This window comes from Podarcis pityusensis (genome assembly GCF_964106645.2).
Source record: "Podarcis pityusensis genome assembly, chromosome: 15".
Lineage (NCBI taxonomy): Eukaryota > Metazoa > Chordata > Lepidosauria > Squamata > Lacertidae > Podarcis > Podarcis pityusensis.
In genome coordinates this window covers 19,567,529-19,590,626 of record NC_138040.1, presented here as the reverse complement: position 1 = coordinate 19,590,626, position 23,098 = coordinate 19,567,529, and the positions used below count along the sequence as shown (strand labels likewise).

General features: G+C 47.6%; 1 protein-coding gene across 4 annotated transcripts in view; it reads left to right on the top strand.

The window, feature by feature from the left end:
- LOC308464327 (opioid-binding protein/cell adhesion molecule homolog) overlaps nt 1–23,098 on the top strand; it is a 775,089-nt gene that overhangs the window by 743,725 nt on the left and 8,266 nt on the right. For 2 of the 4 annotated variants that reach the window (XM_080983665.1, XM_080983664.1), the window contains 4 exons: nt 8,963–9,097; nt 13,066–13,186; nt 20,148–20,299; nt 21,284–21,310. In XM_080983665.1, coding sequence (XP_080839791.1) covers nt 8,963–9,097; nt 13,066–13,186; nt 20,148–20,299; nt 21,284–21,310 — 435 coding nt within the window. The remainder of the gene's footprint in view (nt 1–8,962; nt 9,098–13,065; nt 13,187–20,147; nt 20,300–21,283; nt 21,311–23,098) is intronic. The other 2 variants (XM_080983667.1, XM_080983666.1) reach the window with 1 other exon arrangement.

Below are 23,098 nucleotides of genomic sequence, written 5' to 3'. Positions count from 1 at the left end.
ATATGGGATTATGTGGCGTATTTGGTTGGCATTGTAATATGCTTCTATGTTGGGGATTCCCCATCCTCCTTCTGAGGTGGGGAGGTGCAGGTATTTGGGGCTTATTCTTGGTTTTTTATGTGAGAAGATGAAAGAGTGTAGTTTTCTCTACCAACTGCGAAGTTGGGTTGAGGGGATCCAGATTGGGAGGGTTTGGAATAGGTAGGTTAGTTTTGGGAGTGTGATCATTTGGATCATGGCTATTTTGTCTGAGAGAGTGAAGTTCATGTTATTCCATCTCTTTAGGTCTTTGTTAATTTGTCGCCACAGGGGCTTGTAGTTGTGGAGGTACAATTTATTGAGGTTTCTGGTTATTTGTACCCCTAGGTATCTGAACTTGGTGTGGCAAAGTTTTATTTTGGTGACCTTCGTGAGTTCTTTTTGGGTGTGAGGAGGGGTGTTGAAGCACATAGCTTCTGACTTTGTAAAATTTACCTGTAGGCCCGACACCATTGCAAATGTGTTGAGTTCTCTGATTAGGGAGGTTGCTGTGCTTATGGGGTCTGGTGTTGTGACCATTAGGTCATCTGCAAAGAGCCCTAATTTATAGGTTCTGCCTTTTATTTCCACTCCCTTGATGTCTGTGGCTGCTCGGATGCGGATTGCTAGGGGTTCCAGAGCCAGGATAAATAAGAAGGGAGACAGTGGGCATCCTTGTTTCATGCCTCTTTGGATAGCTATAGTGTTAGAATCCATATTGTTAGTTCTGCATTTTGCTGAGGCTTGGGAGTATATTTGTTTGAGGATTTGTAGGAAGTTGGGGCCAAATTTCATGTTAGTTAGTACTGCTAATATGTATTTCCACTCCAAGCAATCAAAGGCTTTGAGGATGTCTAGGGACATAATTGTCAATGGGAGTTTGGTTGCCTTGCTGTGTTCAATCAGGTTCAGTAGTTTCCTGATGGGGTCTGTTATATTGCGGCCAGGGACAAAGCCAGTCTGGTCCGGGGCTATTAACTTGTGTAGGGAGATTTTTAGGCGGTTGGCCAAGATTGATGTGAATATCTTGTAGTCTTGGTTTATTAATGAGATTGGGCGGTATGATTCTACTTTGAGGTTGTCTTTTAGTGGTTTTGGGATGGAGACTATTTTGGAGTGGGTCCAGGTTTTGGGGATGGGGCCCCCTTTTATGATGTCGTTGAATAGGTGGGTCATGTAGGGCATCAAGGGTTCTTTGAATTTCTTATAGAATTCTGCTGTGAAGCCATCTGGGCCTGGGGCTTTGTGTGGTTTCAGGTTTTTGAGGACCGCATCTATTTCCTCTGGGGTGATAGGGCTGTCCATGAATTCCTGTTCCTCATCAGTTAGGGTAGGCATGGCCAGTCCTGCTAGAAATGTTCTGATTTCCTTCTCTGGTGGGTTATGGGAGGTGTATAGGTTGGAGTAGAATTCTGCAAATTCTGAGGTTATTTCTTCGGGGGAGAATGTTATGTTGCCGTCTTTTTTGGTGATGCAGTGTTGTCAGGGGTTCAGGAGCAGAGGCAAGGGCAAGGGAGGAAACAGAGAGCGAGGGGGAGGAGGCAGAAGAAAAGATGAGTGATGACGACGACCCGAGATCTCCGAGTCTTTCCAGTGAATCAGAAGATTCACAGAAAGGAGCACCAGTGGCCAGGGCAAGGGGGGAGCCTAGGGGGACACCCCAGGAAGATAGAGCCAGAGGGGACTCAGAGGGGAGCAGTTGGAAATCGGGACCAGCGTCACCGCCAGAGAGCAGGGAAGAGGAAGGGCGCCAGGGATCAAGCGCTGGCAGCTCACAACAGGGGGGAGGGCACGAGTCAGGAGTGGCCACACCTCCATCGGGGAGCGAAGAAACGGTCAGACGGAAGGTGGAAGGTTGGGCGCGCGCGCCAAGTTCAAATGCACAGGAAGGTGGCGCAGTAGGCAGCCCGGAAAGGGAGCCAGGTCCTAAAGCCCGCCGAAAGGAGGGAGAAGAGTCAGGGGGGTCAGCGTCAGCGTCAGAGGAATCCCGGAAGGAAGAGACCCCGGGGGGCAGAGGGACCCAGAGAAGAACAGTCAGGCGGAAAAGGTGGAGCAAGGCTAGGATATTAAGTTGGTGTACAAGGGGCGGAGACTCAGATGGAGCTTCGCCGATCTAACCATTAGACGTAGGGTTGCATGCAGCAGCTTGAGAATGGAAACTGTAACTCAATAAAGACTTTAATTTAATGATCGCTGGCTAGCGTGATCCTCTGTGAGCTAGGATCTGGAAGCAACTCTGACAAGTGTATTCTTGTTTTGAGTGCTTTTTTCCTACATCTATTTGCTAGTAATCTGGAGTTTTCCCCTCCATATTCGTAGAAACGTTGTTTAGAGTATAGAATGTTGATCATTGTTTTGTTAATTTCTAGGGAGTCTAGTTCTCTCCTTTTTTGTTCTATAAGTTTGAGGAGTTTTTTAGATCCTGTTTGTTTGTAGCGTGATGAGAGGGCTGTGATGTCTTGTTCTATTTTGCTAATTTTTGAGGAGGTTTGTTTTTTAAGGAATGTTTTCTCTTTTATGCAAGCTCCTCTGGTGACCGCTTTCATTGCGTCCCATAGGAGGGGGGTTGTTATATTGTTTACATCGTTTTCTTTGAAGTAGTTTTGGAGGGTTTTTGTGAGACTCTCTCTAATTTGTTTGTTTGTAGTTAGGATGGGACTGAAGGACCATGATGGGGTGGTTTGTGTTCCTTCTCCTATTTTAACAATGACTTCTACTGGGGCGTGGTCTGTGATTTTAATGTTACCTATGTTTGTTGATTCTACTGAGGGGGTCAGACCTGTGTGAGTAGAATGCTGTCCAGTCTGGACACTGTATCATGGCGTCCCGATTGGAATGTATGGCTGATGTCTCCCGGGTTTTGCTCACCCCAAATGTCATAGAGACCCCTGTTTTTTAGCATTTTTAGTAACTTGTAAGAGTTCCTGGTTGTTGGGGGTTTCCTTCGGAGGAAGGTTGCCCATGGGGTTGTGGGGTGGATATCTTTCAGGGATATACCTTTCATATTTAGATTGAGGTCCCCTCCTAGGATTGCTTCCCCTTCAGAGAAGGAGAGGAATTTGTTTATTGTCTTCTGGAAGAATTCTAATTGTTTCGTGTTTGGGGCATATATGGAGCTGATTGTCAGTTTGATTTTGCCATCTAGTGTCCCTTTAGCGAAAATGAATCTGCCTTTTTTGTCCTTGAGGACTGTTGTGGCAGTGAAGTTCAGGTCTCTACTGAGTATTATGGCTACACCACGAGCTTTCCCTGAGCCTTGTGCGACCCACGGTTGACTGAAGCGGGGGTCGCTCAGGAGTTTGCTGCCTTTGGGTGGGTTGTGTATTTCTTGTAGGAAGGTGATGTGTGGTTTCATGGTGTGGTGGTTAGGAGTTGTGGCAGTGGTGATTCCTGGGTATTGTTGGGTTGCTGAGCTGATCAGGCTTTGTTGGCTGGTGGCTTTTACAGAGCGTTTGGATTAGGTGGTCATTTGTGTCACTTCTAGCCTGTGTTTTAAGAACTTCTCTAGGGCTTTTGTAGATGCCTCAGCAGTGCCGCCGAGGCGGGGGGGGGGGCAGGTAAGCAGAGATGGGTAGACTAACGGACAGACAGTTCATATAAAGGGAGGGGGGTTAGCAGGTAGAGATGCAAGAGATTAGAGGGGTGGGGCCAGGGGAAATATGTGTTTAGGAGGGGGTTGTATATGCCCAAAAGGGGTATTGGGGCCCAGTTAAGGTGGAAGTTGGGGTTGGGAGTGCGCTCAGAAACAGAGACAGACAAATAGGCTATATGTAAAGGGTGGAGGGAGAAAAAAGGGAAGAAGAAGAAGAAGAAGAAGAAGAAGAAGAAGAAGAAGAAGAAGAAGAAAGAAAGAAAGAAGAATGGGGGATGCGGGGGGGGGAGAGGGGAGATTGGAGTAAAAGAGAAGAGAGAGAGAGAGAGACAAAAAGAGAGTTGAAAGAGAGAGAGAGATAGTACAGTAATATCAGCGGTATTAGAATGCAGCAGTAGTTTTAGCTATAGTATGAGGGGGGCAAATTATGATAGGGTGATATGAATGTGTGTTTGTGTTTCCTTTAGGGGAAGGGGGGGATGGAGAGAGGGAGGAGGGAGAGAAAAGGAGAGGAGGAGGGGGAAGGGCAGGAAAAGGAAGGAGAAGAAAAGAGAGGGGGGAGGGAAGGGAGGGAGGGTGAGCTGCTGCAATGGTATGGGGGAAAGTCTTATTTTAAAAGAGGGGGTGGGGGGGAAAGGGCTCCCCTCTCAAAAACAAACTGACGAACAGGTTAAAAGGGGGAGTTGATTTTAAAAAAATAAAAGGGACAGAAAACAAAATTGGGGATGGAAAATGAAAGGTGGGATAAAAGGAAAAAATGAGGAGGGGTGAAGAGAGAGAGGGGAGAGAAAAAAGGGAGAGAAAAATAAAAAAGGGGGGGAAGTTGAGGGGGAGAGTATCAATAGCAATAGCAGTGATATGGAGGAAATTTTTTTGTTTTAAAAGAGAGTGGTGGTCGTAGCTGGGGGCGAAAGAATCCCCCCTCAAGAACAAGCCAACAAATAGAAAAGAAAGGGCTTTAAAAAGAGAAAGAGGGGAAAAAAATAATTGTATGTTTTTTAATAATAATAATAATAATAATATTTCCCCCTAATTATTGTTATTATTTTTGTTTGTAAAAAAGTAATTAAAAATGTACGGGTAAAAGATAAAAATGAGAATTAAAGGTAAAAAAAGGGGGAGTTGTCTTTAGATAGATAGATAGATAGATAGAGCTTTTTATTTTATTTTATTTTTATTTTTTTAAATGAGTAAAGTATAAGTAAAAGAGGATAGGTAAAAGAGAGTGGAAAGTCTGGGGCGAAGTGGCAGTCCCAGGAAATGGCCTGTGATGGTTCAGGGCTGTTTTCTGGGTACTGCCATTTTAATTCTTAAGAGGGGAGTTTGAGGTGGAAATAAAGTGAGGTTTAAATTGAGGGTGTGTGTGTGGAAAAGTGTGTCTTTAAATAGTGTGTAGAAAAGATAGAAATAAAAATAAAGATTCAAATAAAGGGTGGCTGCAGCAGCAGTGGCCCCTCTTTTAAAAAGAAAAGTGATAAAAGTAGGTATATGGGGGGGGAGGGATAAAAAAGATTTATTTTTTTAAAGGGGGGAGGGAGGGGGAGGAAGGGGTTTAAAAAGGGGTTAAAAAAGGGGGGAAAGGTAGTTTCTTCCTTTCTGTGATCCCCTTTGTTATGCGGCTTCTCTGTGTTTTCCTTGCCGCTGGAGCTCCCGGCGGGGCTCAGCCACGTGTTTTTTCCGGAGCCTCTTTTGCCTTCCCGTGCTTACCTACCTCTCCTCTGCTTTCCCGTCGGCAGAGATGGGGGCAGCAGCGGTAAATTTGGGGCTCCTTTTTCTTTCTTTCTTTTTCTTCCTCTCTCCCCCTTTCTTTCTCCCTCTTTGCGTTAGCTCCACTGTCCTCCTGGTTTTGGAGCTCCTCTCGGCTGTTGGGGGGGGTGGTCGGGTGCCTTACCGGCTCAATCTCAGTCGGGGGGGGGGTGTTTTGGCTCCTTTGATAGATGCCCGGGCACCCCCGATTCCTCTCCGCTGGCGGTGCTGGCGGCAGCAGTCCTGGGAGCCCGGGAGTCGGCCAGACAGAGCCTTTTACTCTGGCTGGCTTCAGGAGCTCTTTTCTGCTGTTGCAGCCGCCATGCTGCCTCGCCGGAAGTTATCGAAACAGCACCCAGTTCACAATATCATAATCTGCTGCCAGATCCCCATTCTCATCTGAATAGAGTCCACCCCTGGAGGTGTTAAACAACTGGACGCTTCTTAAGAAAGGGTGGAGCTGGAATCAGGGGGTTGGTACTTGCATATAAGTCCCTATACAACTCAGCACCAGCTAACTTGAGAGGATGCTTTGACCCTTGCGCATCCAGTAGATTGCTGTGGTCTGTGGGAGAGTCTCTCCTGCAAGTTCCAAAAATCTCAGAAGCCCATTCTGCAGTAACTCAGAGCAAGGCTTTTTTCAGTGTGACTGCTCCTGTTCTGTGGAACAGCATCCCTGTCAAGATATGACAGGCACCCATTTCCTGCGCTTTCTGGAAACATTTTTGTTCTAAAAGACTTTCCAGCTGGATCAATGGGTCTACTTCACGAGTGTCTACTTCATTAGTGTTTTAGTCTTGCTTTAAATGTGTGGGTTTTTTTTGTTTTTGCATTTTTAATTATTGTATGTGTAATTTGCCTTGAGGCAATGGCATCTGCCCTGCATATAGAAGGTCCCAAGTGTCTCCAGTGAGGGCTGGGAGAGATTCTTGCCTAAATTCTAGAGAACCACTGTCAGGCAGTGTCAACAATACTGAGGCAGATAGACCAATGGTCTGATGTAATCAATTGGAGCCGTCAAATACAACATTCCTTGTTTCCCTAGAGTGGGCGCAGGCAGGGGGATGTTACTCCAGCTGATATAACTTCCTGTTCCACTGGTCTGAAGTGTCCTCCCCCTGCTTGTGACCAGGCAGATGGGTGTGGCCCTGGCTGACTCCACAAAAGAGCAGAGTCATGCAGCCATCTTTCTCTTGATGCCACTTTCTCTCTTGATGCTATTTTCTTCCCTTGATGCTGTTCTCGTAATATATTTTGCTGCCTGCTGGCTCTCAGCCAGCAGCACATGGGCTCAATCCCCAAATGGGATGAACTCACAATTTGTTCTGTAACTACTAGCTAAAGCCTGCCTTCAGTCATCATACTGTGAACTGGATGTGAGTAAACTTCTTGTTACTTTTAAGGAAAGTGTCTTTATTCTTTTAAGAGAGATCAAAGGGGACACCAGAAATAATCCAGTCTGGGCAAACCAGACTGGATTGCTTAACTAAAGAGATTCAAACGAATCTGCAAACTAGCTTCCTGATGTATTGAGGGGAATCTGCTCTGCTACATGACTCACTAGTGTGAGTGAAGGAAGGATAATATTTAATCAATATATCCTCTCCTACCCACACTGACAAGGCAGCTTCGTGTGCTCCTATGATACCTCACATAATGCAGATGGGAGGAGGAGGAGGTATTCACCTTGTGCCAGAAAGATCAAAATGTGGGCACCAGGCATACCTCTCTGGAGAAGGCATTACTTAGTCTGTGTGTACCACTGAAAATACACGCTGTCTGGCCACCTCCCTGTTTATTTTCTCAGGCTTTGAAATTTTAAATTCCATTTTATTTTATTTTATTTGCATATATGATGATTATGGTGATGTTGCCGCAGGGTGGGCTACAACAATTCAGAATTAAAATTGTAAATTTCAAATAGATTGAATTGTAAACAAACAACTAAAATAACCTTATGTCCTCGGTTCATTGATTTTTCATAAATGACGGCCAAACTGAAGTATCAGTAGTTAAGCTCTCTAACACAACTCAGATAGAAGGATTGTTAGGTTGGGATGAAAGCATATTTGTGGCAATGGCCAGAGGTGGGGTGGGGGTGGTAGTGTGGTTAGCAGCAGCCTTATGTTATTGACAAAGCTTTGTGGGATTGTGAATCAATAGGCGGGAGGGGGGAGTTGTGCCACAAGATACAGGTATGTAGCCAGGACACGGGAACACCTGTATTATGTCTGGAGTAGCAGGTGGCATTTCAGTTTCACTGTGGGAGTCTTTTCTGGAGAAGAATGGGCAAGGCTTTCATGCTTGTGCCTGTGTTTTATTTTCCTTCCTGTTTGAGACCTGGAAACCAGCTGTTAACCAAAGCTGCTCCAGCGTGAGAACCTGCGGGGGTTTTATGTGATACTGCGTTTGGAACTGAAGGGAAGGCATGATCTGAAAGCTTGGGCTTCCATTGTCTGCCTTCTGAGGCTCCCTCTGACATAAGGCTTGCCCGTTGTGGGAGGACACCAGCCCCTTAAATCAATTCTATTGTCCTTTTTAGAATTTAGTAACTATAAATATAAAAATACATTGAAAACAATCCCTCAGCCATTTTCATAGGCAAAGTTGAAATCATTAGTTTGTCTAAGAAGGGGATTCTGATTGTCTTCTCTCAGCCACAGACTCTCCCTGCTCACTAAACATTGTTACCTCTTTGGCTCCTGACACCTCCTCCCCGTCTTCTCCCTCCTCTGAACACAAATCATTGTCCCACCACCAATCCCCTGGCTTTGAGCCTTCATCCTTTGGGGTTTCCCCAGATGGTGCCTTCTACCACTCCTTGGTGTCGAGCCAGTCCATGACATTATGGTAGTATGAAACATGTGTCCATCAGTTTATTCCAGTGAAATATCTATGCTTTCAGTGATTGTCATTCAAACCAAGGAAAGATGTTTCAAGTGTTACACATCATGTCAGCTATAGTCACATCTTTAGCAACACCCTGAGATACTCTTGAGTTTTAACAATTCAATCAGCAGATCAATCAACTAGAAATGTACATGATTAAGTAGTAGACCAATTTTAATCAGTGAGGGCAATTTTAATTGGTTACATAGAAAATTATGGTCATGCCTATTTATATTTTTATGGCTCCCGAGTTTGGTGTTTTGTTGTAGCAGAGGATATATATATATGAAAACTGACTTTTCCTTCCAACAACGAGCATTTGTTTATTAAGTTGTAAGGTAAATCTTACACTTCCTTTGATGTTTAAAGAAAGGCACCTACCAAGTTATTGGAAATAATGCAGAACTGTGCAAATTTAATTGAGTAACCAATTACAAGGGCAGATGGTTAATCAACAAAAATGATTTAATCAGTTGACAGCCCTAGGAGTTGCATTGGGGGACAACAACAACAACAACAACAAAAAGTATTCTCAGCATTGCTTGTCAAAGCAACTAGAAAGCTCCAGGTGTTCAATGGAGAGGCCCACCTGCAGATCTGGCCACCTGTGCTGTTGAGAGGACTGCTTCAAAGTGCACAATTTAAACTGCAGCAGCAAAGGTGGTCTGGAAGGCTGCCAGAACTTTTATCCTTTGTGCTCCTTCTCTTCTCTTCCAGGTCAGGGATTTATGAGCGATGATGAGTACTTAGAGATCACGGGGATCACCAGGGACCAATCTGGGGAGTATGAATGCAGCGCTGTTAATGATGTCGCTGCACCTGATATCCGAAGAGTCAAAGTCACCGTAAACTGTAAGTATCCCACATGCCTATGAATAACATTGACTTGCACTTATATCAGGGGTAGGAAACCACAGGCCTCGGGGGGCAAATGTGGCCTGCCAAGCCTCTCTGTTTGGCCACCAGGACTCTGCCTAGGTCATGCCCCTTCACCAAGCCAGGCAAGCTTCTGCCTGCCTGGAATTTGCCCCTGAACCATTACCATAATGGACTGGATGAAGAGGTGTCTATATGTAGATTTTCAGAAGTCTATGGGAGGTGAGCTTGCCATACTAAGAACAGATGAAGAGCCTGCTGGATCTAGTCCAGTATCCTGTTCTCACAGGGGACAACCAGATGCTCCAGTGGAAACTCCACAAGCAAGACCCAAGCACAAGAGCACTCTCCTCTCTTGCAGTTTCCAGCAGCTGGTATTCAGAAGCATTACTGCCTCCAGCTGTAGAGACATAGCAGAGCCATCATGGCTGGTAGCCACTGGTAGCCCTCTCCTCTCCCATGAATTTGTCTAATCCTTTTTAAAGCCACCCAAATTGGCTCATTGCCCCTTGTGGGAGAGAGTTCCATAGGCAATATGCAAATCCATTTCCACACCCATTTTTGCTCCTGGCCCTATATATCGTTGGCATGTGGCCAATCCACAGAGTAATTTTGCCCTCAGTCTGAAAAGGATTCCCTGCCCCCGAGTGCTTTTCAAGTGCTATTCCATACATTGTCCCCCTGATCTTTACAACAATCCTGAGAGGCCTGCCGTTGCTTTCATCCTCATATTGCAGAATGGGATTCTAATCAAACTCACTTCCGCACCAACTCATGACCCCACCTCCACATTCAGCTGAATGTGCAGATCCCACCAGCTCATCTTCATGATACGCTGGGCCAGAATTGCACCCCAAGGATCCTAAACATGAGTAGGTTGTATATTCGCATATTCTGATTTAATAGCTGGAAATATATGCACGCAAAAGTAAAACAGCCAATTTCCACCAGAACCTCTTAAAGTCTATTTATAGCTGGAAATAATTGTAATAGCTCCCCCCCTTATCTCTCTCTATTGCTTTCTTCTTTCTTTCCTGAGGAGCAATTCATTTTTATTTTTTTTTAAAGGGGGTGGGTTGTAGGAGAAAGAGAGAATCTTGGTGGTTAACCTTGCACACAATGCATTAAGAAATCCTCGCCTTTCAGAAGCAGAGCGCAGGAGTTTATATATATCAGCTAAATTGATATAAGAAAATCATATATATACATTTCATTATGTTTCAAGCCTTTTGGCCCTCTGGACAATTTGCTCTTTTAAGAGCTTGGCTAGCAATGCAGAGCCCGGCTGCTTTGAGTTCTTAAAACAGACACATCCCCGAAGCCTCTTGACATTTTGGAGGTGATTCCAGCTCCGCTGAGTCTCTGAACAGTTTAAAAGAAATCCGTAAAGGAGAATTCCGTCCTATTAATTGCACAGAAAGGACTCTGCGAGTTGTTGGCTTAGGGATGGATGTGGAAATGTAGGACCGTGTTCACCCTCGCAGTGCCAGCTGGGCAGAATGTTCTGTTTCAACCAGGCCTGCAAAGCTGAAGTCCTATAGAGCAATTGCAACAGAGCCTTGCTGCATCAAGCCAAAGGGGGCTCATCCAGCATCCTGTTCTCACAGTGGCATGCCAAATGCTTGAGGTAAACCTGCAAGCAGAATTTGAGCATGAACATACCCTTCCTCTCCCGTGGTTTCCAGTTGCTGGTATTTAAAAGCATTGCTGTCTCCAACTGTGAAGGCAAAGCATAGCCATTATGTCTAGTAGCCATTGGCAGCCATCTCCTCCATGAATTTTGTCCAATCTGCTTTTAACACCATCTATCTTGGTGACCATCACTGCCTCCTATGGGAGCAAGTTCCATAGTTTAACTATGTGCTATGTGAAGAAGTCCTTTCTTTTATCTGTCCTGAATCTTCCAACATTCTGCTTCACTGGATGTCTACAAGTTCTAGTGTTCTGAGAGGAGAAAAGCTTTTCTCTATCCACGTAATCCATTCCATGCATAATTTTACACATTCCTATCATGCAGCACCCTTTCTCTATAGGTGCCCACCCCTCAGTTGCTTGCAATCTTTCCCCACATCTTGAAGTTCCCACAAAGGCACACTCAAGCCCACAAGAACATAAAAAGCTGCCCACTGGATCAGGCCAATGGCCCACTGACTGCAGCATCCTGTTCTCAACAACGGTCACCTGGATGCCTGTGGGAAACCTGCAAGGAGGAAAATAATAATAATAATAATAATAATAATAATAATAATAATAATTTGATATTTATACCCTGCCCATTTGGCTGGTTTTCCCCAGCCACTCTGGGTGGCTTACAGCACATTAAAAAATTGTAAAACATTAAACATTAAAAATTTCCCAATACAGGGCTGCCTTCAGATGTCTTCTGAAAGTCAGATAGTTCTTTATTTCCTTGACATCTGACGGGAGGGCATTCCACAGGGTGGGCGCCACTATCGGGAAGGCCCTCTGCCTGGTTCCCTGTAACCTCACTTCTTGCAGTGAGGGAACCAACAGAAGGCCCTCAGAGCTGGACCTCAGGAGCTGAACAAGGGAGGTGGAGATGCTCCTTCATGTATATGAGCACAAGAGCGCTCTCCTCCTGCAGTTTCTATCAAGTGGTATTCAGAAGCATTGCTGCCCCTGACTAAGCCCATCAAAAGCCTAATGAGGAATAGGAATAACCTATAGCTTTATCTGCATTGCTCTTTGTTGTAAGAAAAACTGCTCCCTTTCCCTTATGGGGTTCCCAAGAGCCCGTATAGAGTCTTTATGTAGCTTCTCTATCGGTAGGAGAAAATAACAGAGGCCAACCAGAAAATATTGAGAAGCAAACCAGCTAATAAGCCTGATCTTTATTAAATTGTTGCAACATGGGTGCTCAACCCGCCCCCCACAGGAGGGAGGAGGAAGACAGAGCAATGGTATGGAATTGCCACCTTGTACCTCAAGACCCCCCCCCCCAATACATCATCAAAAGGGGCCGTCTATCACAGAAGGGGTGGTCTACAGCAGAACTCTGTCTGGCAGTAAAGGTAAAGGGACCCCTGACCATTAGGTCCAGTCACGGACAACTCTGGGGTTGCAGTGCTCATCTTGCTTTATGGGCCGAGGGAGCCGGCGTACAGCTTTCGGGTCATGTGGCCAGCATGACTAAGCTGCTGTGGCCAGCGCACAGAAATGCAGTTTTCCTTCCCGCCGAAGCAGTACCTATTTATCTACTTGCACTTTGAGGTGCTTTCGAACTGCTAGGTTGGCAGGAGCAGGGACCAAACAACAGGAGCTCACCCCGTCGTGGGGATCTGAACTGCCGACCTTCTGATCGGCAAGTCCTAGGCTCTGTGGTTTAGACCACAGCGCCACCCACATCCAGTTAATGGGTTTACCTGGCTGTTAATGGGTTACCTGGACAGCCTGGCCATTCTTTTGTGATGATAAAGACTTAATTCCTACAGGCTCACCCTATTCATACACAAATGTGCCCTTAAGGCAGGATTTGTGAGCACAGAGACAAAGGGGAGGCTTTTCCCATTTCCATCCAAACTGAAGAGGAATATTTGAGGTCACTGAAAGCGTCAAAATGGCTTTAGGACTGTTTTCCTGTACTGTTTCAGACATGTCGTTTATATATTTAGGTATGTGTTTGCCTGGTACATTTATGAACATATGATTTATATATATGAGACCTTAGAATTCCTATAACACTCTTCATCTCCCTAGATTCAGAAATGTATGGCTGAATTGGCTTTGGTGTTTGGCTGCTCCAGACTGGGGAAGGCAAACAAGCAGCCACACTGCACAGCCCACTCCATCACTAGAGTTGCTGGGGGAGTGAAAGCCTTGTGTGCTGATCCCATGAAAGCTAGCAAGGCGTAGTAGAAATTAGGCAGAGGTGAAGGACAGAAGTGATGCTTAAAAAAAATCTCAGACCTGCTTTCCCTCTGCAGATCCTCCATCCATCTCCAGTGCCAAGAACAAAGGCGTCTCAGTTGGCCAGAGGGGGACCCTGTCCTGCGAAGCCTCTGCTGTCCCTGTAGCGGAATTTCAGTGGTTTAAAGAAGAAACCAGGTACGCAAGCAAGCTGTTCAAAGGATCCATGGCAAGGAGTGACTCCCCCAGGCCAAGATTGTTCCATCAGTCAGATCACCAGTGTTTACTTTAGCTTAATGGTCGTCATCAATTTGATTTTAATTAATTTTCATAATAAAATGTTTTTAGAATGTTGTACTATTTTATTGTTGTTAGCCGCCCTGAGCCCGGCTTCGGCTGGGAAGGGTGGGATATAAATAAAATTTATTTATTTATTTATTTATTTATTTATTTATTTATTTATTATTATTATTGTTATGTACTGAGTTGAATAGGATCCAAACTGTAGCAGTCTGATTGGTCCTAGAACAATAGGATCCAAAAGGCAGCAGTCTGATTGGTCCTAGAACAATAGGATTCAGAATGCAGCAGTCTGATTGGTCCTAGAACAATGCAGCAGTATGATTGGTTGGCAGGAACCACCCAATCCTGCTCCAGATAGAAGTGAATCCACAACCTGATTGGCTTACAGTAGAATTCCAGAATTAGCCAATCATGTGCAGCCCATTGTGTAAATAATGTATATAAAGCAGATACTGTGAGGGGACATTTATTCATTCCTCCTCACCACTATGAGCTGAATAAAGAGCATGAAATCACTTTGCGACTCTGAGTATATTTCACTGGCGACGAGGATGGGATCCCGCTGAGCTGACTGCCACACACAGCACCGCAGCACCGCCAACTGCCGCACCGCTGCCTCGCACCGTGTATCCAGGCTTCAGCTCCGGGGCACAAGGAACTCAGAATGGCAGCCAACAGCAGCTTCTCGCCATTCAACCCAGCATCTGGAGACTGGGAAGCGTACGCCTCCCGTTTCACCTTCCTCCTAGAAGCCAAAGGGGTCACCGACGAAGAAGACGCCAAGAAGAGGGCGATATTCTTCAGCGTCTGCGGAGAGGAGACGTTTGAAATCGCCCGGGCTCTCCTTGCGCCTGAAGACGTCGCTACTGTTCCATACAAAACAATAATGGAACAGCTGAAGGGGCACTTTTCGCCGCAGCCCTCAGTGGTGGCTCGTCGAAATGCCTTCTACGCAAAGCGGCAAGCCCCTGGGGAAACCATAACTGGGTTTGTGACCTCTCTCCGCCAAGCCGCCCGGTTCTGCAACTTCTCAGAGCTGGAGAACATGCTTCGTGACCGCCTCGTCGGTGGCCTGAAGGATGAGAAGCTGCAACGACGCCTCTACGCTAAGAAGGACCTAACGTTCCAGGTCGCTCTGGAGGAGGCCCTGGCAACAGAAGCTGCCGAGAGGTCGACCCAAGAGGCACGGCCGAGCCTGCCATCCCAACCGAGGGTCCACCATGAAGACCTCACCGACGACTCAGGATCCGACAGGGAGGAGGTGCACCGAGTACAGCAGCGCACTCAAGCAGCGCACAGACCACAGCTGCCTCGACGAGAAGGAGGGAACTGCGCAAGCTGCGGGGAGAGTCACGAGAGGAGGACCTGCCGTTTCCGCAACGCAGAGTGCAGGCAGTGCAGAAAATCGGGACACATCGCCCGGGTGTGTCGGGCTCGGCCCACCCGACACCAGGCATCAGATGACCAATCCAAGAGCCCCAGGTCCCGGGGCCCAACGCACCAAGGCAACTCGACGGAGCTCACGGACTTCCAGGTATACCAGTTGCCCCACCCCAACGTAGAGAAAATTTATGTAGAGGTACAGATAGAGGGGGCCCCATGCCGCATGGAGCTTGACACGGGTTCAACTCTATCCATAATCTCGGCAAGGACCTTAAGGAAACTGTGTCCCACTGGGGGTCCCAAACTCAGGCCGGCCCCATTCACCCTCCGGGACTTCCAGAAACGTAAGGTCCCCACAATGGGGGTGGGGACCTTCAGGGTGCAATACCGAGGGCGGACGCGGCAACTGGACTTGCTTGTGGTCAAGGGCCCCTACAGTAGCTTACTGGGATTGGCATGGTTTGGACCACTGGGGCTAGCTGTCACCGGGGTGAACCACACTAGCTTACAAGTGGACGTGGACGCCATATGCAAGGAATTTCCAGGGGTTTTCGATGGGAAATTAGGACAGTATACGGGCCCCCCCATTGCGCTACAGCTTGACCCCGCAGTACGACCGGTCAGGCTCAAGGCCCGCCAGGTCCCGTTCGCCTTGAAACCCCATATAGACGAGGAATTGGACCGACTCGTAGAGCAAGGAGTGCTGGAGCCGGTGCCTAATGCTCCCTGGGAAACCCCAATCGTCACACCCGTCAAGCCTAATGGTTCGGTCCGCATCTGCGCAGACTACAAATGTACCATAAACAAGGCCCTCACGGCCCACGCATACCCAGTACCAGTGGTCAGCCATGTCCTTGCCACCCTGGCTGGGTCGAAAATTTTTGGCAAGCTGGACTTGGCCCAAGCATATCAACAGCTGCCAGTAGATGAGGCCACAGCAGAGGCACAGACGATTGTGACGCACAGAGGAGCGTTCAGGGTAAAGCGGCTGCAATTCGGTGTCAGCGTGGCACCAGGCATATTCCAGAATATAATGGACTCTCTCCTTAAAGGGATTCCTGGCGTCACCCCCTTCTTCGATGATGTGTTGATTGCCGGCCCCACACCAGAGGAGTTTGAGGACCGCCTCCGCACCGTTCTGCACCGTTTCCAGACGGCGGGTCTCAAGGTGAAGCGGGAAAAATGTCTACTAGGAGTGCCTCAGGTGGACTTTCTGGGATTTATGGTGGACGCAGAAGGGGTCCACCCGACTGGGGACAAGGTACGGGCCATTTGTGATGCCCCAGCGCCCAAGAGCAAGACTGAACTTCAGGCCTTCTTGGGGCTATTGAACTTTTACCATTCCTTCCTTCCCCACAAGGCGGCGGTAGCGGAGCCCCTACACAGACTCCTGGACAAGCGGGCCCCTTGGGTGTGGGGCCAGCGCCAGGAGGCCGCATTCCAGGCAGTCAAGGACTTGCTTGTCTCAAACTCGGTCTTGGCACACTTCGACGAGAGGCTGCCGGTGGTGCTAGCATGCGACGCCTCACCCTATGGCATTGGAGCTGTCCTGGGGCACCAACTCCCGGATGGAAGAGAGGTACCGGTGGCGTACTTTTCCCAGACACTCAACACAACCGAGCGGAACTACTCGCAAATCGACAAGGAGGGTCTGGCAATCGTAAAGGGAGTAAAAAAATTCCATGATTTCTTGTACGGGCGGCCCTTCACCGTGGTGACTGACCACAAGCCGTTGCTTGGCTTGTTTGCCCCCGAAAAGCAGACCCCCCAAGTGCTGTCTCCTCGCGTCCTCAGGTGGTCAATTTTCCTTGCCAGCTACCAGTATGCACTGATTCACCGACCTGGGAAGGCGATGGGCCATGCGGACGCCCTCAGCAGGCTACCACTACCGGAAACAGGCCCTGACCCAGCACCTGCACAAGAGGTTATGAGCCTGGAGCTGCTTCCCGACCGCCCCATTCAGGCACAAGAAGTTGCACACCATTCCAAGAAAGATAGGGTCATCTCCCGGGTCCTGGACTGGGTGTGGAGGGGATGGCCCAGCAGCAGCCCCGGGCCAGAATTCGCCAGCTACACAACCCGCAAACATGAACTGTCGGCCCACAAGGGGTGCCTGTTATGGGGAAGCAGAGTCGTTGTTCCCCAGCCCCTCTGCAAAAGGGTCCTCACAGCCCTACACGAGACACATCCAGGGGTAGTAAGAATGAAGGCCCTTGCCAGGAGTTATGTGTGGTGGCCGGGGATCGATGGAGAGATAGAGGCCTGGGTCAAACACTGCCAGGCCTGCCAAGAATCCCGCCCAGATCCCCCAAGGGCCCCAGTCCAGTCCTGGGAGTCCGCCCGAGCACCATGGTCACGCCTGCATGTGGATTTCGCTGGCCCCTTTCAGGGGAAAACATTCTTCATAGTGGTGGACTCCTACACCAAATGGCTGGAAGTCGCACTGGTACCGTCCACTTCCACGTCCGCAGCCATCCGGGTACTACGCAGGCTGTTTGCAACCCACGGGCTCCCTGACACTCTCGTCTCAGACAACGGGACTGCATTTACGTCAGGAGAATTCCAAACCTTCACAGCGCAGAACGCCATCCGCCACATCCGTTCGGCGCCGTTCCACCCTGCCACCAATGGCCAAGCAGAACGCATGGTGCGGACCACCAAGGACACCCTTCGCCGCATGACGCAAGGGGACTGGGAGTACCGCCTTGCCACATTCCTTCTAGCACAGCACAGCACCCCCAGCTCAACGACTGGCCGGAGCCCCGCTGAACTACTAATGGGTCGGCGCCTTGCAATCAGATTGGACCGCCTTCACCCCGATAGAGCTCAGGATGAGATAGTGGTGGGGGAAGGCAGGAACCCCCGGACCTTCGAGGCCCAGGACCCAGTGTACGCAAAGAATTTTGGGGCAGGCCCAGCATGGGTACCCGCCACAATCACCAGGGTCACTGGCCCCGTGTCGTACGAGGTGCTAACGGATGGGGGGCAATGCTGGCGCCGCCACTGCGACCAGATACGGCGACGATTCCCGGGAGAAAACCAGGAGGAGGACAGGTCAGAGGAGTCCCAAGGGAACAGCGGGGCAGTGAGGCCCATAGAGCAGGAGGGGCCAGCAGGAGAGGCAGAATCAGTAAATACAGAGAGGACCCGTGAGGCCGAAAGGACACCGGAACCAGAACCACGACTGAGCGAGCCGGTTGCACCAGACCAAACAGCCGCATCACAGCCAGCATCCTTGGAACACGAGCCAGAACCCGGAGCCCGGACCAGGGAACACCCCAGGCCACAACGCACACGTAGGCCGCCGGCATACCTTGAGGACTATGAATGCGACCTCCCGGGCAGGACTGGAACTTAGAGGGGAGGGGTGTTATGTACTGAGTTGAATAGGATCCAAACTGTAGCAGTCTGATTGGTCCTAGAACAATAGGATCCAAAAGGCAGCAGTCTGATTGGTCCTAGAACAATAGGATTCAGAATGCAGCAGTCTGATTGGTCCTAGAACAATGCAGCAGTATGATTGGTTGGCAGGAACCACCCAATCCTGCTCCAGATAGAAGTGAATCCACAACCTGATTGGCTTACAGTAGAATTCCAGAATTAGCCAATCATGTGCAGCCCATTGTGTAAATAATGTATATAAAGCAGATACTGTGAGGGGACATTTATTCATTCCTCCTCACCACTATGAGCTGAATAAAGAGCATGAAATCACTTTGCGACTCTGAGTATATTTCAATTATTATTATTATTATTATTATTATTATTATTACTTTGAGACACGTGTCAGCCCTCGTGGAATGCCCAGGCTCAATCCTAGTGGGTGTAAAGATGCAAGAGTGCCTTTGAGAATGTGCAGAGGGTCTTTGACACTGAGTAGTCACATACAAGCCCACCCCAATATATCTCTGCCATGAAGGCGCTCTAAATTAAAGGGCACTGGTTTCAGGCAGGCTTTGAGCTCTGCCTGCCTTGCTTCTGAAATTAAATGTTGCACATCTAGGGGGACACGTGATCAGAAAGCAATCCCGCTCCGTGTCCCATACCTCTCCCCAATCTTCCATACAGCAATCCTTCAGTCTATATATTTCATATTTAAATAAAGCAACAGACTAAAGGATTGCAATGTTTTAGGGATTGAGATTGCATTGGTTTAATTTGCTTACCTTGTTTCTTGCGGCCCATCAGAAGGTTGCATATGATATGTGGCATGATAGAAACTAAAAGCAAAATAAATGCTACATAATTTTAGCAATTCTTTTCTGTGCAATTTCTGCTTGACTGTATTGTCACTTGGCTGTTGCAGGTTTTCACCCTGCTTTGTATACTTTGCCCAGTAGACAGTTGGGGAGGGTGTGTGTGAATGAGTGGCCCTCCAGGAATTGTTGGACCACAACTTCCATCATCCAACAGGACACAATGGCTGGGGCTGTAGTTCAACATCTGGAGGGGCGCAGGTTCCCCAGCCCTGAAGTTTATTCCACTTTGGCTGGCTTTTCAAGGACTCAGGAGCAAAGTGCTTCTTAAATTCATTGCCCACTACCAAAAACAAGCACCATACTTCTACTTCCCTCCTGGGCAAAGTTTAGTAGATGTTGCCTTGCAATGTCAGATCATTCTGCTTTGCATCCAATGCTGGTAGAACCCTTGAAGTTAATGAACGTGACTAACTTAGGCCCATCAGTTTCATTGTGCCTACTCTGAGTAGGACTTTGTTGGATGTAGCCCCCCTGTATTTCCCAAAGCCCAATTGACTGGTGCCATTGGCAAGGAAAGAGGAATTCTAGGAAATGTAGAATGCTGTGTTGCCATGATGTAAGCTCTATAACATGCCACAAAATGGAACTCGGCAGTCTAGCGTAGTGGTTAGAGTGTCCAACTCAGATTTGAGAGATTCTGCCTCTAAAGCCAAAAACAACCATGATGCTCAATGGGCCAGACAGCATTGCACACCCTGGTCTACCTCCCAGGGTTGTTGTGAGGATAAGAAGTGAACACCCGGTGTGACACTCTGAGCTCTTCAGAGGAATGGTGAAAAATATAACAGCTAACAATGATGCTTATTATTGGTGCTTTACAAATTATGGCTTGTATCTTACTCAGAGTAGACCCACTAGAGTTAATTGTATAACCCATATCTTTAAAATAATAAAGTTTATCATATAACGTCTGCTATGGCCCTTAGAAAGCGCCCTTTCCCAGGCCTTTGGAGAACCTTTTGATCTGAGATGGTAGAGCAAAAAAAGAGCCTGAGAGCCTGTGGTGACTACAGTTCCCAGCAGTCCTAGCCAGCATGACCAGTGGTGCGGGGCGATGGGCATTGTAGTTCAGAACAACCTGGAGGGTCACAGGCACCCCATCATTGGGCTAAAACTAATCTCTGCATTATACCCCATCCCTTCATAATCCTGGGAAGAAAATAAATCCCACTTCTAGTTTACATTGATGAAGTAAGGGTGTTGTCTTCTTCCAGATTAGCCAATGGGCTGGATGGCGTGAGAATTGAGAACAAAGGCCGGATGTCCACACTAACCTTCTTCAATGTATCAGAGAAGGATTATGGCAACTACACCTGTGTGGCCATCAACAAGCTGGGAAACACCAATGCCAGTATAATCCTGTATGGTAGGTACCCATTCCATTGGGATACGTGGAGCTTTTGTGCTGATGGGATAACAGTGGAGCCTTGCTAGAAGGGATTTCAAAGACAGGAACACGTCTCCGGTGACCCTTGACCATGAAACCCCTTTGCAGTGGCCATCCCATCATTGCATAGCGGGGTTTGTCCTAGGCTGAAATCTCTAGGATAGGCCAGATTTAAGAATATTACCTAGCAGAGTTTGTTGGGGAACAAACAGCGCAGTCCTAAGCTTATTGCTTCAGAAGTTAAGTTTCACTGAGTTCAACAAGATTTGCTCCCTGGATCGCAGCCTAAAGGTTTTCCTTTACAAGGACTGGAACGTTTGCGGTTTCATGTTTTCATTTTACAAGAACCTGGGAGTTTTCATAAGGCATTAAGGGTAGCAGCAGTTAAACAGGATACTCCCAGCAACGTCCTCTCACGCTTGAAGCTTTAAGTATATTAAAGTAGCTGCAGGGAAAAGGGTTGCTCTTCAAGGAACACATCAGACCAGCAGCAGCGCCTTCAGTTCTTATATCCTATCACCTATTAGGCTGCAGTTGAAGCAAGGATCTGGGGGCTGAGCAGACACTCGGTTTAACCCCAGCAGGCTAGGCTTACTTCCCATTCCCCATGGCTTTCCAAACCAGAGAGCGAATGCACCAGCTGGAAACCTTGGGAAACCCAAGGCGTTTTCTGATGTTGGGTTGTCAAAACAGATGCACGGAGATTCTTGTAGATGCTGTCAGTTCTTAGATGGTTGCCATACACCCTCTGTGGCAGTGTTACACATTGTCATGTCTGTCACATCCTTATTATCATTGCTGTGATCTCTGTTTACATAAAACGGGCCGTCTTTCTAATAATCCATCTGTTCATTCATTCATTCATTCATTCAACTGTCTGAAAATATGAACTACATTTTCTTTCCCTTTCTTTCCTTTTCCTGTTTCCCCCTTCCTGTGTGTCCATTGTGTCTTCTGTTTTAGAGATAAGTGAATCTCCACCACTAGCAGGTTGGTACAAGCATGGCTCCTTCCTTCATTTGCTTGCAGCAAACCCAACGCCGCTTTGCAGTAAAGGAGAGAGGGCTTTCTTCTCAGATGGGTGTTATGGGTGGGGAAGCCTGGCTGGTGCGCTATTGGAAGGAAGGAACTAAGGCCTGTGGGGTTTGTGGGAGGCATTTTAGCTTCAGGAACATTTTCCTGCAGCCTCTTATTCACAGAGCCCACCTATAACAGTGGCTGTCAGTCATGATAAGTGAGTGCTGTAACAAAATGTTGCAGGTCATGTCCTTACCTCCCAGAAAGATCACTGCAGCTAAAGATGGGGGAGAAATTTGAACCAATTCACCTTTAAAGTCAAGACAATTTCCAAAATAGTATGCCCATGTGGAACGCCGCCATCTTTGAAATGCACACTTCTAAGTTTGACATATGCCTCGTGAGTACTAGGTTTAAGGCAGCAATCAATTAAAACAGCTATTGCCTCCATGGACTGCCTTGTGGGCTTCCTAGAGGCAACTGGTTGCCTATGGAGGAAGTATATGTTAGCATGTAACCAAGGAAACGGCAATTGGCAGGCCCCCAGCTGGCTCCAGCCCACCGGCCGGTGTGCCAGGCGATCTCCAGTCCTTGATGCAGCATCTGCGACCCAAGCTTCAGCAGCTAGAGCATGCTATACAGCAGAGTAAACGCTATTCAACAGAAGTGGCAGGAGAAGTTGTGTGAGCATATTTACAAGCAGTTTATTCAGCATACATCAGGACAAAAGGAAACATGTCTGATCTCCTCCTTGTCCGAAGCAAGACAGCTAAAGCAAAAGCTATACACAAACGGATGTTCCCAGCAAGCTGTGCTGGAGTGTAAACAGACATGTGACACACAACAATCATGCCTGTTCTTAATGTGGAACAGAATATCCCAACAGTATAGATTTCTGGACTAGATAAACCTTTGCTCTCATCCCACAGTGTTTTGCTTGCTACCATTGGAAACCCTAACTGTGGAAATCGCTCCCACATGATGCAGTGATGGCCCTCAACCATGGTGGCTTTAAAAGAAGATTAGACAAATTCATGGAAGAGAGGGCTATTGATGGCTACTAGCCAGGATAGCTATCCTCTGCCTCCACAGTTGGAGGCAGCAATGCTTCTGAATAGCAGTTGCTGGAAACCAGAGGAGGGCAGAGGGCTCTTGTGCTTGAATGGCACCTGCTTGGCCAATGAGAACAGGATGCTGTACTGGATGGACCATTGGTCTGATCCAGCAGACTGTTCCTATGTTACCTGTTGCATAGAATTTTGGAAGGCCTTCTAGGGCACAATGCCTTACTGCTGCTCCATGGGAATGGAGAGCCCACTGTCAAGGAAGTTGCACACTCCCCTGTGGCTTCAGAGTGCACAGAGAAGATCAACAACGGCGGACAGGCTGCCTGCCTGCTACTTCATCTGCTCCAAATGATGTTTATTTGTATAGCACTTAAATCTAAGTGCTGCACTGAGATTTTCTCTCTTTTTAAAAGCTAAATATTGACACTGCAAGAGAGGGAAGGAACTGGAAGGGCAAAGGGAGAACTAATATATGCAAGGAATGTTTTCTGTGTGTAGCAGCCCACTTTCACAAACGCTGATGCTCGTGATTATGAGATAGGGACGAGGGAGATATCTGATTCAGTTCACATTTAAAAGCAAATTTAGCAGCTTTCTGAAACAGTAACAGAACCAAAACACAGCCATCCTTTGAAATTTGCGTTTAACCAGATTTTGCAGTGATGTTCCCCAACAATGTTTACAAAATGCATCT